The following is a 14,621-nucleotide window of genomic DNA, read 5'->3' on the forward strand; positions in this document are numbered from 1 at the left end:
TTCTATATATTTGCTTTTATTCTAAATCAATATCTATTTCATTGTCATTATATACTTGTTATCTATTTAAGCTAACTCATTTTTTTATACTAGTATCAATTTAAAGACATTTTCTTTACGAATGAGAAAATGGTAAAGTACAATCTTCTTATAATACATCAAGACAGCTTCGTTCAACAAAATCAGGACAACTTTGTTCATTCAGATGTCAATGGTGAAAAACATTCGTCATCAAATATGAAAGATGAACAAATCGCCGATATAAAGAATGAATTAGCAAATGTAAACTATAAATTCTCTTATTCAATTAATATTTTTAAACTTTATTTATGAATTTACTAACTATGTGTTTTATATGTCATGTATTTAGTAGGTCCGAGCTGACATATTGAAATTTCAGAAAAAGATGTGTTTTCGTTTGGTATTATATTTATATGAATATGTATGCACAAGTTCATATACTCAAAATTTTATAGCTAACTGTGCATCAATCTTTACATAATGAGGGAGGAAGAACCATATGTATCGAATATACTCACTGTCCTTTTTCTGTTGAGTCCTGATTTACACGGTACATGAATGAAGCTGGAATATTAGTCATGTTGGTATTAAAATTATATGTTTATGTATGTACAAATTTTTGATGAAATGTCTAATATTCAGGAAAAGGTCAATCATAAATTCTTAATAGTTTAATTGAATTAATAATTTTTACATTATTCAGAATATATTATTTAACATGAAACTATTACATTTATGATTGTTTTATGAGTAGGTTGATAAACAGTTTAAGGGGGTAAAATAATATGTTATTGAATCTGTCAAGACTATTTTGAATGAATTAAGGTCTGCAGGAATCAAGCCTGATGAATTCAATGAAGATCGAGTATGTAAATGTAAAATTTTTGACAGATTTATTTAGGTTTATTTTATTTTTTATGATCATTAGAAGAATGATTCCCGATCTGTGGATAATTTATTACAAACACCACATGAAAGCAAGGCGTGTGCAGAAATTTTTAATGAACTAATCAAAGTGAAGGATGAATTATCTCATGATATTACTTCTGAAAAGGATGGTAATGTTACATTAACTTGATATCAATTTGTTAATTCTTAATACATAGAGTTCTACCTTATTCATTACTTTTTTTTTTGGTAGGAACCTTATTCATTACTTACCCTTACACTTAATATTGATTTTTTTTGTTTTTTAAATGTAACAAAATGATCTCTGTATGACTTTTTTGAATGTATTTATATGTACAGTGTGTGGTGACATTATTGGTGAAAAATTGATCGATAATCTTTTTCGTTTAAAAAAATTCTTATTTCTTACTGAGTTTCAGTTGATCACACTAGCACCTATATTTAGAATGCTTGAAACACCAAAATTCGAATTTCAAACTTTATCACCAGTCATCTTTGATAAATCCCCAGTGATAATGCACCAACATTATGATTCTAGCCATGAAAAATTCATAGTTTACTTTAACAAAAAACATTCATTTGAAGATTATGTTGAATTTGAGGTTCCATACATATTGGTTGAATAATTTACAGATTGGTGTTATGCGAATTTGAAGAAAGTGCGTGAAAGATACGCTTTATTTTTTTTACCTTAATGTACTAAATCATACATTCAAGATTTTAGTAAATAACATCATATAACATTAATATGTTTTATTAAATAATATAGGGGTACAAAAAATAATGCTGAAATGTCATCATAAATTCTGAATCTGAGCTCGGTGGATTGAAAATTAATAAGAAGGATTGATTTCTTAGAATGATTCATACTGATCGTCCTTGGAACGATGAGGTATGTTTCAAATCTAATTTAGTAAAAATTTCATCTAGTATGTATTGTGTATGTGTATGGTTAACATTTGGACCATAACATTCTATTTGAAGTTAATTTTGTAAATATCATATAAGGTATTTTAAAATTATCATACTATTCTCTAAGTGTCATTCTAAAAGTGTCATAGGGATATATTTGAGATGCATATCAACAATCAGATTTTAAAATAGGCCCGACAAATTCGTGATATTTAAAACAGAAAATAATTCGAATGCATTTCCTATCATATTTCAAACATATGTAGTGAAAAATTATGTATGAAGGTTTCAGTGATCAAAAGTATGCAAAGCTATAGCAACTAAAGGGAGAATGATTGCTAGGTATTTAGTCATGGTGTTGATTAAGCACACAATTAATAACTTTAGAAAGATAAGTCTGGCTTACGGACCACGACACCAGTGATAGTTGCTAATGCCGTATAGAGAACTTACTGCTAAGTAGTATTCTAGATATTAGGTAAGAAAAGAGCAACTGTATTGAAGTGTTGTGGATGTGTGTACTTTCCATTTTTGTAACTAAAAATATTTTAGATACTATGTAACATATTGTGTATGGCACCGACCTAGGTATGGCACCGACCTGGATACTCATTTAAATCTCCTTAGACATCTTACAGACAGTGTAAAAGAGGAAACTATTAATAGAGATCAGTAAATATTTTGATTATAAAATCTATAGATAAATATAGGTGAGGGACATGGGACATCCTATTGCTGTTGTATTGGATATCAAAACATCATTTACAAGAACTATTACTTGAAATTAAAGCACCATATAAAAAAACCACTCTGATAATTTTAGAGACAGGCTAGTGTGTTTTCTTTTTTGTGTTTGAGAAGTTAAAGATAGATCAGTTTTCTGTGATCAATTCAGTAAGCATTTCAGTTCTGTCAATGTGCATCTAATAGTTTCTTATTCTATATTATTTGCAGCATATTCTGCACAACTCTTTTATTTGAGATGCAACTTCACTTTAATTTAAAATTCTTGGCACAAATTTTTCTGTTTGGAAATCTCCTTCTTATTTCCTAATCTGGGTCAAATCTGTCCTTTTTATTTGAAGTCTTTCTAAGCACACAATTAATAACTTTAGAAAGATAAGTCTGACCTACAGTCCAGTGATAGTTGATAATGCCGGCTAGAAAACTTGTCATTGAACTGTTCTGAATACGTGTACTTGCCTTTTTCTGATTGAAAATATTTCAGATGATAAGTAAAATATTGTGTATATGTATTGTGTTTGTGTATATATGTCTGTTTGTGTAGGTGCTTCTGGTTGTGTATGTGTGTCAGTGTAGACCCGAAAATATATCCTATGAATGATACTTATGATCATTCACAAAATTTTAGTTGTATGTGCATGCTCTATTTAACTGTTGTGTAATTATTTGTAACAAGTATGTATTATTTACAATGAACTACTTCTCATCACTGTTATGTTCCTCTTTAAATCAGCATGTAGATGTGATTATGTACTATTTGCGAAAAAATAAAGTATAGTACAATGAAGCCGATAATATATACACAATTAATGTTTGATTCATTAAGTGGGTCTGTGCAATTGAGCAACAGTGGTTAGGTGTGAAGAAGGACATGAGATACATCTCTTCTGAACACTATGTTGATCAGTACAGTAGGAGTTTTAATATGCCTTCAAATGTATCTTGGAATACTGTGGACAACATCATTATTTCAGTTAATGTTAGTGAATCATTCCATTGAATTATGATTTTGTTTCGCATCAGACACAGGTATCTATATGTGTATAATTCATTTATTGGAGGTGTCGTGAACTCTAAGAATGTTCATCGCCATGTCTAATTACTTGCTACCATCATATCTTTATTTTTGTTTGCAACTGACGTCTATGGTAAACGAGCTGATATTTGTTGGGATAGAGAGCCTACATACATTAACAAGGCCATGACCGATCCACTTGAGTATGTTATTGTAAGGGACATTCCCAACAGGCTCCACAGTCTAAGTACGTATATTTATATTACTTAAATTATTATATTATAATTGTATATATTAATGTACTAAATTTTTGTTTTATTATTGTTTTTCAGTGATTACGGTATGTATGTGTGTGCATTTGCAGAGTTTATAAGTCATGGTGTGTTTGATTTTTCAACCAATAAGTTCAATACTACCAACCATTGTATGAGATATGGTGCGTTACTTTGAGATTATGTTAGAAAAAATCAGAACGATGATGCTATAAGCGAAAGTGAGGTGACTGGCAATGTCACAAGCAGATTCGATGGTCCAAAGATATTGAGAGACGTTGTTAGTCCAGCTATCACTAAAAAAACAAGTAATAGATAGGCATTTGAAATTTAATGTTGTTTGAAGCTCATTAGTGTAGTCTTCTTTAAATTTTTGGTTTCTTCACAAAGCTTAGTTTTGATTTATAAGGATTACGTATATGATGTTTTTCTACTTTTAACAGTTGTTTCGTACTTAAACTCGTTGAATGAAATTGATATCATTTCGTTTTATTTCATCATACATGATTTCGGATAATAAATATATACATGAATTTTGTAGTTCTTAACTATTTTTGATGTTCATTACTATTATCTGTCTTACCATTATTAATATGCAATATTTTTTTTTTGTTTTAAGCACTTCGTTTATACACTTATATAATGTTATGATAGTTTAACAGTTGATTTGTATTTAACCTTGCTCAATGAAAGTGATATCATTTCGTTTTATATCAACATACATAAATTTAGATAATTTAAATATATATATATATATAGATATTATATTTTTTATATTTTTGGAGTGCTCATTACTGTTGTCTTATTACAATGGTTGGTATGAAAAATAATTTCTTCTCGTTTTTAAGCACTATATTTGTACACTTATATAATGTTATGATTCTTTAACGGTTGTTTTGTATTTCAACTCGCTCAATATTTTTGATATCAACTCGTTTCATTTTTTTTCTTCACAAGATATATATGTTTACTGAAAAAAGTCATATAAAACACTAATATAATGTTGAAAATGAGCACAAAATATTAAATAAAAAGATAAGTTGCATTATTTATTAAAAATATTCAAGAAAATAATAAATTCATACTTGAAAAATATTTAATAAAAAAAATTAGTAAACTGGAGGAGCATGTTTATGGCATGTTTTTCTGTTGTGTCCTTTTCTATGGCAGCTGCTACATGTAACCCTGTTCTTTTACACTTATCTTCATTTGGTGCTATCCATCTCTCATAACATGAACGTCCGGGTGGTCTTTTAGAATTAGACGGTAATACAATTTCATCCAACACTTCTTGAGGTATATTTCATGTATTCTCACAAGGAAGAGGCTCAACTGGTATTGCATAAGCATCTTTAAAAATTTTATTGTTGTAATATGCAGAGCAATAGTTTTCTCCATGTTGGTTATGATATGTAATAATTGTCATTGCATGGGAGCAAGGTATCTCATCTAATTGAAATCGATCACAACTATATTTTCTACTTTGTGGGCTTACAACAAACCTTTTAACTCCATCTGTAACGGTATGCAAAAATTCATTTGAAAGTCATACCTACAATGAATTATATTGTTAAATAACTCTATCATATAAAAAAAAAAATGTAACAACATAATATGATAAGTATATATTTACAATTCTAAACATCATCGTTAAAATAAAATAAACAAACCAAAGATAAAGTAAACACAGTAACCCACAACAAAATTTTTTAAGGAATTTATACAAGATTGTAATACAGTTAAGTTAAAAACGTACCGTCATATTATGCGATTATTGCTTGTTATCCTTGAAAATATCATTGTATCTTTTTGTTAGCACTGTCAATGTATTTTTTCCTTCCTCGTTTTGTTTTGCATTCCACAATTCAACAGTTAACCTAATGAAATCCAACACAGAAACAACAGGTAACCTTCTAGCTTTCTTGTTTGTATTATTTATGGATCCAACAATGTTTGATGTTTGAGTTCAAGTGCGCTTTCCCGTAGAATGAACCCTTGCCCATTTATGATAGCTAATTTCGTACAAATATACCCTCACTCTTCTGTCAATTTCGTCAACTTTTTTCATTAACTCTTTAAATTTTTGAAGTGTATATGACTTTACCATTGCAAAAAATAGCTTCAGTAGTTCATCAACTTTCTTATGAAAGTTCGTCTTTATATCCCCCCATAGATGCCAGATACAAGCATGGTATGACAGATTCGGATAGACTGTTGATGTTGCTTTTCATATGTTGTCATTTCTTTCTGACACGATACACATGTCATTTCTTTCTCCAAAAGCTTCTCTAAACTTTTCGAAAAATCATGTCCAAGATGCTATATTCTTAGAATCAACCAATGCATAAGCAAGTGATAGTATCTGACCTGCATACACAATCATTAGCAACAGGTGTATTAGTTAAATTTATTTCAAAAATTAAAATCATTCATAATATTCTTAACATATCGATGTCATACTATAAAAAAAATAACACAATATTTTAAAAAATAAATTATGCCTAGAAATTAACAAGTAAAATAATAATTTGTTACCGCTTGGATCCAATGTGCTTGAAATTAGAATTGTTCCACCATACAGTGATTTTAGCCCAGAACCATCAACAACAATTATAAGTTTGTAATACTCCCATCCACGTATTGAAGCATCCAACAAAACAAAAGCATACAAGAAACGATTTTCTTTTTTTTTTTCCAACTAATAACTGAACCAGGATACTGTTCTTTCAAAATGTACAAATAACCTGAAAGTTTTTTATATGATTCGATTGGATAACCACGCAACATCTTAACTGCTAGTTTCTTTGCACGCCACGTTTGAGTATAGTTTAAGGACACACCATATTGTCTAAACATATCGGCGGCAACATCATTAGCGTGTATATTCTATTAGTGTTTATCAAATTAGGCAACATCAAACCAGCAATAACCTTTGTCATTCCTTGCTGCCTTGCATATATTTGATCTCGTGCCGAACATGTATGTATTTCACAATACTTTTTTATTTTGAAAATCTTTGTATAATTTGTACTTGAAGCTTTAAGAAATCATGTACATTCTTCTACATGACAAACTAGGTAGTAGCTGTTTAAGATGTTTAAAATCAAATAAATAGTTATAAAACATACAAATAAAATGCAAAGAAATATACACTTTTCAGAAGTTAAGTTATAAACTGGAATAGTTCGTATCTTTTTGCATTAGACCTCTCAGCTCTAAATGTAAGCTGATGCAAGAAAGCGTGCAAATTCATAACTTGTGAAAGTGTTTCTTTATTGAGGTAACTTTGGTTCACTGCTATTATCGGATTGGTAACTTTTTCGATTATTTCAACTCTATCTTCATTCATCATTTCATCATCTAGAGTTAATCCGACCAACCGATCTGAATTTATAGAGTATAACTTCTGTCAATTTAGATTTAAATCAGTATTCATGTTGTTACCAACATAAATATCTGACTGTTCAGAATTTTCATTAATATCCATTGACATAACAATTGTTGTCACATGCAATGGATAACTAACAAAAAAAATCCGCATTACTTCTTTCTGATCTAGATATATCATTAATCCAGTGTCATTATGTATGAGCATCGGTGAGCATCTATCATATAAAAATCTAATCTCAATTTTGATAGAATTAATATCAATCTTCAATTGTTTTGATATTGCAGCAACCAATCCTTTATACTTTGTATCTGCATCATACGTTATCCCATCTACAGCAAAATCTCTAGGTCTACCTATAAGCACAATACAAATTTCATTATCAAGAATTTTACTAAATTTCACAATATCTATATATGAAATTTCATAATTTCAACAACACTTTCATAATATCAACATTTCAAAAAAATAGACAAACCAATTTATATTACTGGATATAACTTTAAGAACAACATCATACTATTTTAAAAAAACTAATTGGATAAAACTTCAACAACAAACATCATACTATCAACATTTTCAAAAAAAATACACAAACCAATTTCTATAACTGGATACAAGATTCAGAATTACTATTTTACAAAATTCATACTTTACAACAAAATACTATCATACACTCAACATATATATACAATTAAAAAAAAAAAATCAATTTCAAAAATTTAAACAACCACAATTAGATTGTGAACATCCCATGAATAAAAATAACATTGAAAGCATCTACCAACTACATCATACGACATCACGATAAGATTGAAACCACAATTTTTTTTCTGCAAAACGAGCAACACAATCAATCATTAAAAACTAATTGAATAAAACAACCTTAACAATTAACATACCGTTAACATTCCATCTTCCTCCATACATTACGAAAAGTGAATGTATCCTTTCACCGTTCATTAGTTTGATCAACTTCAAACATATAACTTAAGTTGTTTAAGAGGAATAAACAAAAAATTAATAGAAACTGAAATATCGTAATATGAAAACAGAATTTTCTGAATAATACGTTTAAGATGTTAATTAATATATAAAAATCGTTTATTGAGATATTTAAGGTGATGAAAATATTGACTATAACTGACATTTCCTTTTTGGGGTATAAGAAATTTTATTCCATATATATATTTGATAATTTTTTAAATTTATTAAAAGGAAAAAAAAAAGTTATGTATTTTAATTTTTTTATAAGATTTGTTGTAACTTGAAAAAATGAAAGTTATGCTATAAGTTGTAATTTCCTGAAATGCTATACACGGTTTTTTTTCCTTGTTTTAACCATTAAAAAGGGAAAACCACCACGAGATTTGGTCCCCAGTTTCAAATTTTGATTCGGCATTTATTTATAAAAAAAATCTGCACACTTTTCAACTTTCAATTTCAAATCCCGAATTCTCCATAAAGTACAAAGAAAAACTTGTTACTATTTCTAAGCATAAATTGATCACACAGGCATGACGAAACAAAATTATCTAGGAGTCCTAGATTATAAGTAAGATAAGTCATTTTAGAGAAGCAATCAAGAAATGACAAGGACTAAAGAAAACACTATTGGAACGGAAAGTCAAAGTTAAATATTTCTTATATAAGCATCATCAATAGAACCAAGAATATACATGAGTGAATATTGAATATCTCCAACCTCAGCCCTGACTGAGAATGATTAGTCAGTAAAATTGCAGTTCAACTCTAGGTTTTGATTGTATTACACACAATTATAGCTCTAAATTAAAAGCAAAACCGTTGCTGGAGCTGAAGCATTAAGAGTTCTTTTGCTAACCAGAGAATGATATCAATCAATTCTGTATCATCTTTATCAGAGACTCCAAGTATCAGGATGACATGATTATAAACTTGCCCAGTATTGTGCGATTTTATCGAATCATTCTAAGGAACGTTAGCTGGCTTCTGGAGGTAGCTCTACTGATTCAGTCTCCTGAAAATATAGGTGGCATAGATAAGTTAGTCACCGTTCTAGTTCTAAATAAATATCTAAGGAGGATATGCTTGAGAGACCAATGTCTGAAGCATCTTAAACACAAAATAGAGAAATACTATATCAAACAGAACCACTCCCTAAAAGGACACCTGAAAAAACTATAAATTCTCCGGAAAGGTATCCAAAAGCACAGGAAAGGACTTTCAAAAATAATACTTCCAATGTAGAAAGACCTTACTTAAATGGTAAATGCAACTTCTGTCACTGAAAATTTATATTATCATGCACTGATCATTAAAGAAAAATTGCAGTCATGCAATTGGGTAGTTAGGAATATTGTCGCAATCAATAACAAAGTATTTGAAAGCAATTAAGCTGATGAGCTTTGGCACCCTTCATAACTAAGAGGTGCCAGTAATTGTCTAAAGAGACTGAACTTAAAGTTGGGGTCGCTGCAACTATCCATATTCACTCTAGGAAGTATTTCAATGGTAACCGATAGGACAACTAAATAAATATATGAACTATTGACAATCCAACAGGAGAGGGATAATAACCTCTTGGAGAATTTTCCATTTCGGGGGTGGGGGTGGGGGGTGGGGTAAGAGAGCTTTGTAATACCTGTTGAATAGCTTGAGCACTGGATAGGGTCTTCAGCTGGCAATTTTCTATGTTTGAGAGCAGCTGCATTACAGTTTTCAGCTGAGGAACACTGCAATCATTAACTTTGACATGAGAGCAGTTGAAAAAGGAGTGATCAAGACAGCTGAATTTTGGAAGATTAATTCTTCCATCTCAAAAGAAGCAACTTCCATTGCAATTATCAAAGTAAGATCAAACTAGCACTAGAAAAAACAGATAGCTTTCATCTATTGAATGTTCAAACTTGTGAAAATCCATGCAAGTTTAGAGTAATTTATCAAAAGAAAATTCTAAGTCCCATCTTCATGCATAACTTGGAAAAATAAGGTGCTATGCAACTCTACAAACTAGAAACACTCATCTATATTAAGACCACATTTCCTTTACACATGATGCAAATCTTTCCTCTTCTCTTGCTTTACAAGAGAGATGGTCAATGTATAATTTTTCATTAGAGCATTTCTACCTAGTTCCGTACCCTGAAACTAAATTTTTGTTCTAAAGGAAGGATGTACATTTTTGCGGAAGATAATTTTCAGTGTGTTATTATTGAGATAGATGATCAGTATTCCAGTTACAATCATTCTAGGATCATTAAGCCTTAACACAGTTTCCAAACATCAAGTTGCACATTAAAAGTCCATTTGAAAGAAAAAAGTAAATTACAAGGTAATTTCATCAACCATTAGTTCGTAAAAATGCGAGATTGGGTGAAAGGACTAACCTCTGCAACCCGTTGTCCATATGAGCATCCAATGATGAAATTACCCGAGGCAGCTGCTCTAATACCTGCAACGACCAAAATCAAAACAATAGAATTAGGATTGAGGCTTCCTCCAGGGTCATTTTAATTAAAATTCTTAAATATAACTGTAGAAGGACCTTTATACCAGCTCAGTATTCTTGATGGTAGAAGTCTTGGCAAAAAGACTTTTTGGCAGCTTCATCAGTTCAGCCTGAACCATATCGAGAAATGTGTATCAGCAATATATGAAGTAGACGTTAGGACCCCTATGGATTTAAACATCTTAACCCAGAACCTTTTGCCCACAGTTTCAAACAGACGCTTCCTACATTACCTTTTATATAACGGCATTCAATTGGGCGCGGAGGTTACTACGGCTATTTGACTAAAGAAATTATTAAAGTAGTAGTTGATAAGTTAGTCGACAGCGACAACATCAAATCAAATTTAAAAATTAATGATTTTGAAGCATTGAAAGTTGTAAACATTTTAGAACAATATTATTCGCGGAATGGTGAAGGAGAGCCTTGGAGTAACCGGTATAGTTGTTGCCAAGTGACTGGATGTCATGAGTTCAAGCCATCGAAATAACCACTTGCAGAAATGCAGGGTAAGGCTGCAAACAATAAACCCTTTTGGTTTGGCCCTTCACCAAACCCAACGCATAGCGAGAGCTTTTATTATGGAATGATATTACACATTTTGGAATGTCTCGATATGGAAAGAGTGAAAATTTATAAGCGCAAAAAGCTCTAAGGTTCGTTGGGGATTTAAGCACAAAGCATAAATAAAACATGGACTTTAATTTTTAAACAGTCGCAAAGGAAGAAAAAATGCAAATACATATGTTTAGCCCAAGACTAATAATTATAAGCATGAATGACAACCATATGAACGGAAAGGTTCAAAAAAATTTATCATAAAGTGAAATATCAATTGTTTAGTGTTGAAGAGGCTCGTAAACAAGGAAAGTATGTGTTAATAATCTTGATGATGACAATTGACACCTAAACGCACATTAAGCAAGGCGAAGAGCTTAACACACTTTGAGGTTTAAACTCGCCTTTGACAAGTTGAAAGAGCGTTATCTAAATTGTAAGGGATGAGTCAATACAATAGAGGTAAAATTTAAATTGATACATGGGGCAAAGCCGGAAAGTGATTCAACAAGACCCCCCAAATAAGCAGCTTATTGCCTTGAAGTTCCACTTACAATTGCTATCATTGTTAATTAACAATAGAAACAGAAACAGTCGAAGAAATCTTTCTTTTTTCAATTTCTTGATTTCCACAATTTCTTCCATAGAAGATGAAGTGATGGAAAAAGAAAAAGACAAAAAAGGGGAAGAGAAAGGAGGGTGCCTGTGATGGGGAAGACTGAAGCATGAGATGGAGGAGATTGGAAGTTGATTGTATAGATTGTGTTATTTGATCAGCCACCATTGTTTTCGCTGAACCATCTCTGCTACTGCTGCCGCCTTTGACGGTCGGCGTCGGCCTAGGCGCTGCCATCCTAATTTTCTTGATGGGGTGCCACGTCACTTTGCCTCAATTTACAAATATTGAATGAAGGAAAAATAATATTTGCTCCTCCAATCTATATATGACTCTTTTTGTAAAAATAGTTGAACCACACACGTGCACATATAATCTTTTATTATTTAAAATTACACCATTTTATTTATTATGAAAATTTTTATGTAAGTGCAAAAGTTCAAATCACTTTTCAAATATTCTTCACACTTTAATATAACTAGTTTAATCGTACGTGTCTCGTTCGTATAACTTTTAATTATTAAAATTAAATGACTGTATCGATAGAAAATATTTTTAATGAAGTGTAAAAAATTCGAATCGTTTTCCAAATACAGTAAATCTAGATCAGCAGAAGTTATACTCTACAAATTCAGATCGATTGGTTAGATTAACTTCAGATGATGAAATGATGAATGAAGATAGAGTTGAAATAATCGAAGAAGTTACCAATCCCGTAATAGCAGTAAATCAGAGTTACATCGATAAAAAAACACTTTTATAAGTTATGAATTTGCATGCCTTCTTGCATCAATTTACATTTAAAATTGAGAGGTCTAATGCAAAAAGGTACGAGTTATTCCAGCTTATAACTTAACTTCTGAAAAGTGCATATTTCTTTGACATTTTATTTGTATATTTTATAACTATTTGTTTGATTTTAAACATCTTAAACAGCTACTACCTAGTTTGTCATGTAGAAGAATGTACATGATTTCTTAGAGCTTCAAGTGCAAATAATACAAAGATTTTCAAAAAAAGAAATTATTGCAAAATACATACATGTTCGACACTTAAAAAGTTTAAAAATATATTTGAGATGTACTTGTACTATACTTAAAAAGTAAGGAAGGGTATTCTTTAAAAACATTTCTTATTGGGGTCAAATATCTAAAGTCACCCATATTTGGGTCTATGACATTCAATTTCCTGATTTTCTATTTATAAAATAAGTCATAAGCCAAACTTTCCATGTATATATATTTAAAGACTTATTCGCAAAGGTATCTTCTTTTTTGACATCAAAGCAAATTTAAGGGAATGAATTATTTTTACGAAGTTCTTTGAAAATTCTTGAGATAAGTCGTATTTCTAAGGCAAGAGTTGTAGAATATCTCATAAATAAACGCATAATGTGGTAGTGTCAACTCTTGCCCGTGGGGTATAATTTATTATTTGAAAGTCCTTGAGCTAAGTCTTGCCTTTAAGGCCAGAGTTGTAGAACATTTCATAAATGAAGACATAACGTGGTGTGTCAACTCTTGCCTGTGGGGCATAATTTATAGTTTGAAAGTCTTTGAGCTAAGTCTTGCCTCTAAGGCACGAGTTGTAGAACATCTCATAAATGAAGACATAGCATGGTAGTGTCAACTCTTGCCTGTGGGGCATAATTTGTAGTTTAAAAGTCCTTGAGCTAAGTCTTGCCTCTAAGACAATAGTTGTAGAATATCTCATAAATGAAAACATAACGTGATAGAGTCAACTCTTGCTCGTGAGGCATAATTTATAGTTTGAAAGTCCTTGAGCTAATTAAGTCTTGCCTCTAAGATAAGAGTTGCAGAACATCTCATAAATGAAAACATAATGTGGTAGTGTCAACTCTTCCCCATGGGCATAATTTGTAGTTTGAAAGTCCTTAAGTTAAGTCTTGCCTCTAAGGCAATAGTTGTAGAACATCTCATATATGAAAATATAACGTTGTAGAGTCAACTCTTGACTGTGGGGCATAATTTGTAGTTTGAAAGTCATTGAGCTAATTAAGTCTTGCCTCTAAGGCAATAGTTGTAGAAGATCTCATGAATGAAAACATAACTTGGTAAAGTCAACTTTTGCCCATATGGCATAATTTGTAGTTTGAAAGTCCTTGAGCTAATTAAGTCTTGCCTCTAAGATAAGAGTTGCAGAACATCTCATAAATGAAAACATAATGTGGTAAAGTTAACTTTTGCCCGTGGGGCATAATTTGTAGTTTGAAAGTCCTTGAGTCAAGTCTTGCCTCTAAGGCAAGAGTTGTAGAACATCTCATAAATGAAAACATAATGTGGTAAAGTCAACTCTTGCCCATGGGGCATAATTTGTAGTTTGAAAGTCCTTGAGCTAAGTCTTGCCACTAAGGCAATAGTTGTAGAACATCTCATAAATGAAAATATAACATGGTAGAGTCAACTCTTGCCGGTGGGGCATAATTTGTTGTTTGAAAGTCCTTGAGCTAAGTCTTGCCTTTAAGGCAATAGTTGTAGAACAACTCATAAATGAAAATATACCGTGGCAGAGTCAAATCTTGCCCGTGGGGAATAATTTATTGTTTGAAAGTCCTTGAGGTAAGTCTTGCCTCTAAGACAATAGTTGTAGAACATCTCATAAATCAAAATACAATGTGGTAGTGTCGACTCTTGCCCATGAAACATAACTTGTTGTTTGAAAGTCTTTGAACTAAG

At 31.0% G+C, this 14,621-nt stretch overlaps 1 protein-coding gene across 1 annotated transcript; it reads right to left on the minus strand.

Annotated features, from left to right (window-relative positions):
• Positions 1-8,875: 8,875 nt before the first annotated feature.
• On the minus strand, positions 8,876-12,265 carry LOC107872897 (tobamovirus multiplication protein 2B). The gene is made up of 5 exons (XM_016719553.2): positions 12,013-12,265; positions 10,796-10,861; positions 10,630-10,694; positions 9,885-9,975; positions 8,876-9,260 (listed from the first exon to the last, which is right to left on the minus strand). Exons 1-5 carry the CDS (start codon positions 12,160-12,162, stop codon positions 9,222-9,224), a joined length of 411 nt encoding a protein of 136 aa, XP_016575039.1. The 5' UTR covers positions 12,163-12,265; the 3' UTR covers positions 8,876-9,221.
• Between the last annotated feature and the right edge of the window lie 2,356 nt (positions 12,266-14,621).

Source organism: Capsicum annuum, chromosome 6, assembly GCF_002878395.1.
Source record: "Capsicum annuum cultivar UCD-10X-F1 chromosome 6, UCD10Xv1.1, whole genome shotgun sequence".
NCBI classification, from domain to species: Eukaryota; Viridiplantae; Streptophyta; class Magnoliopsida; order Solanales; family Solanaceae; genus Capsicum; species Capsicum annuum.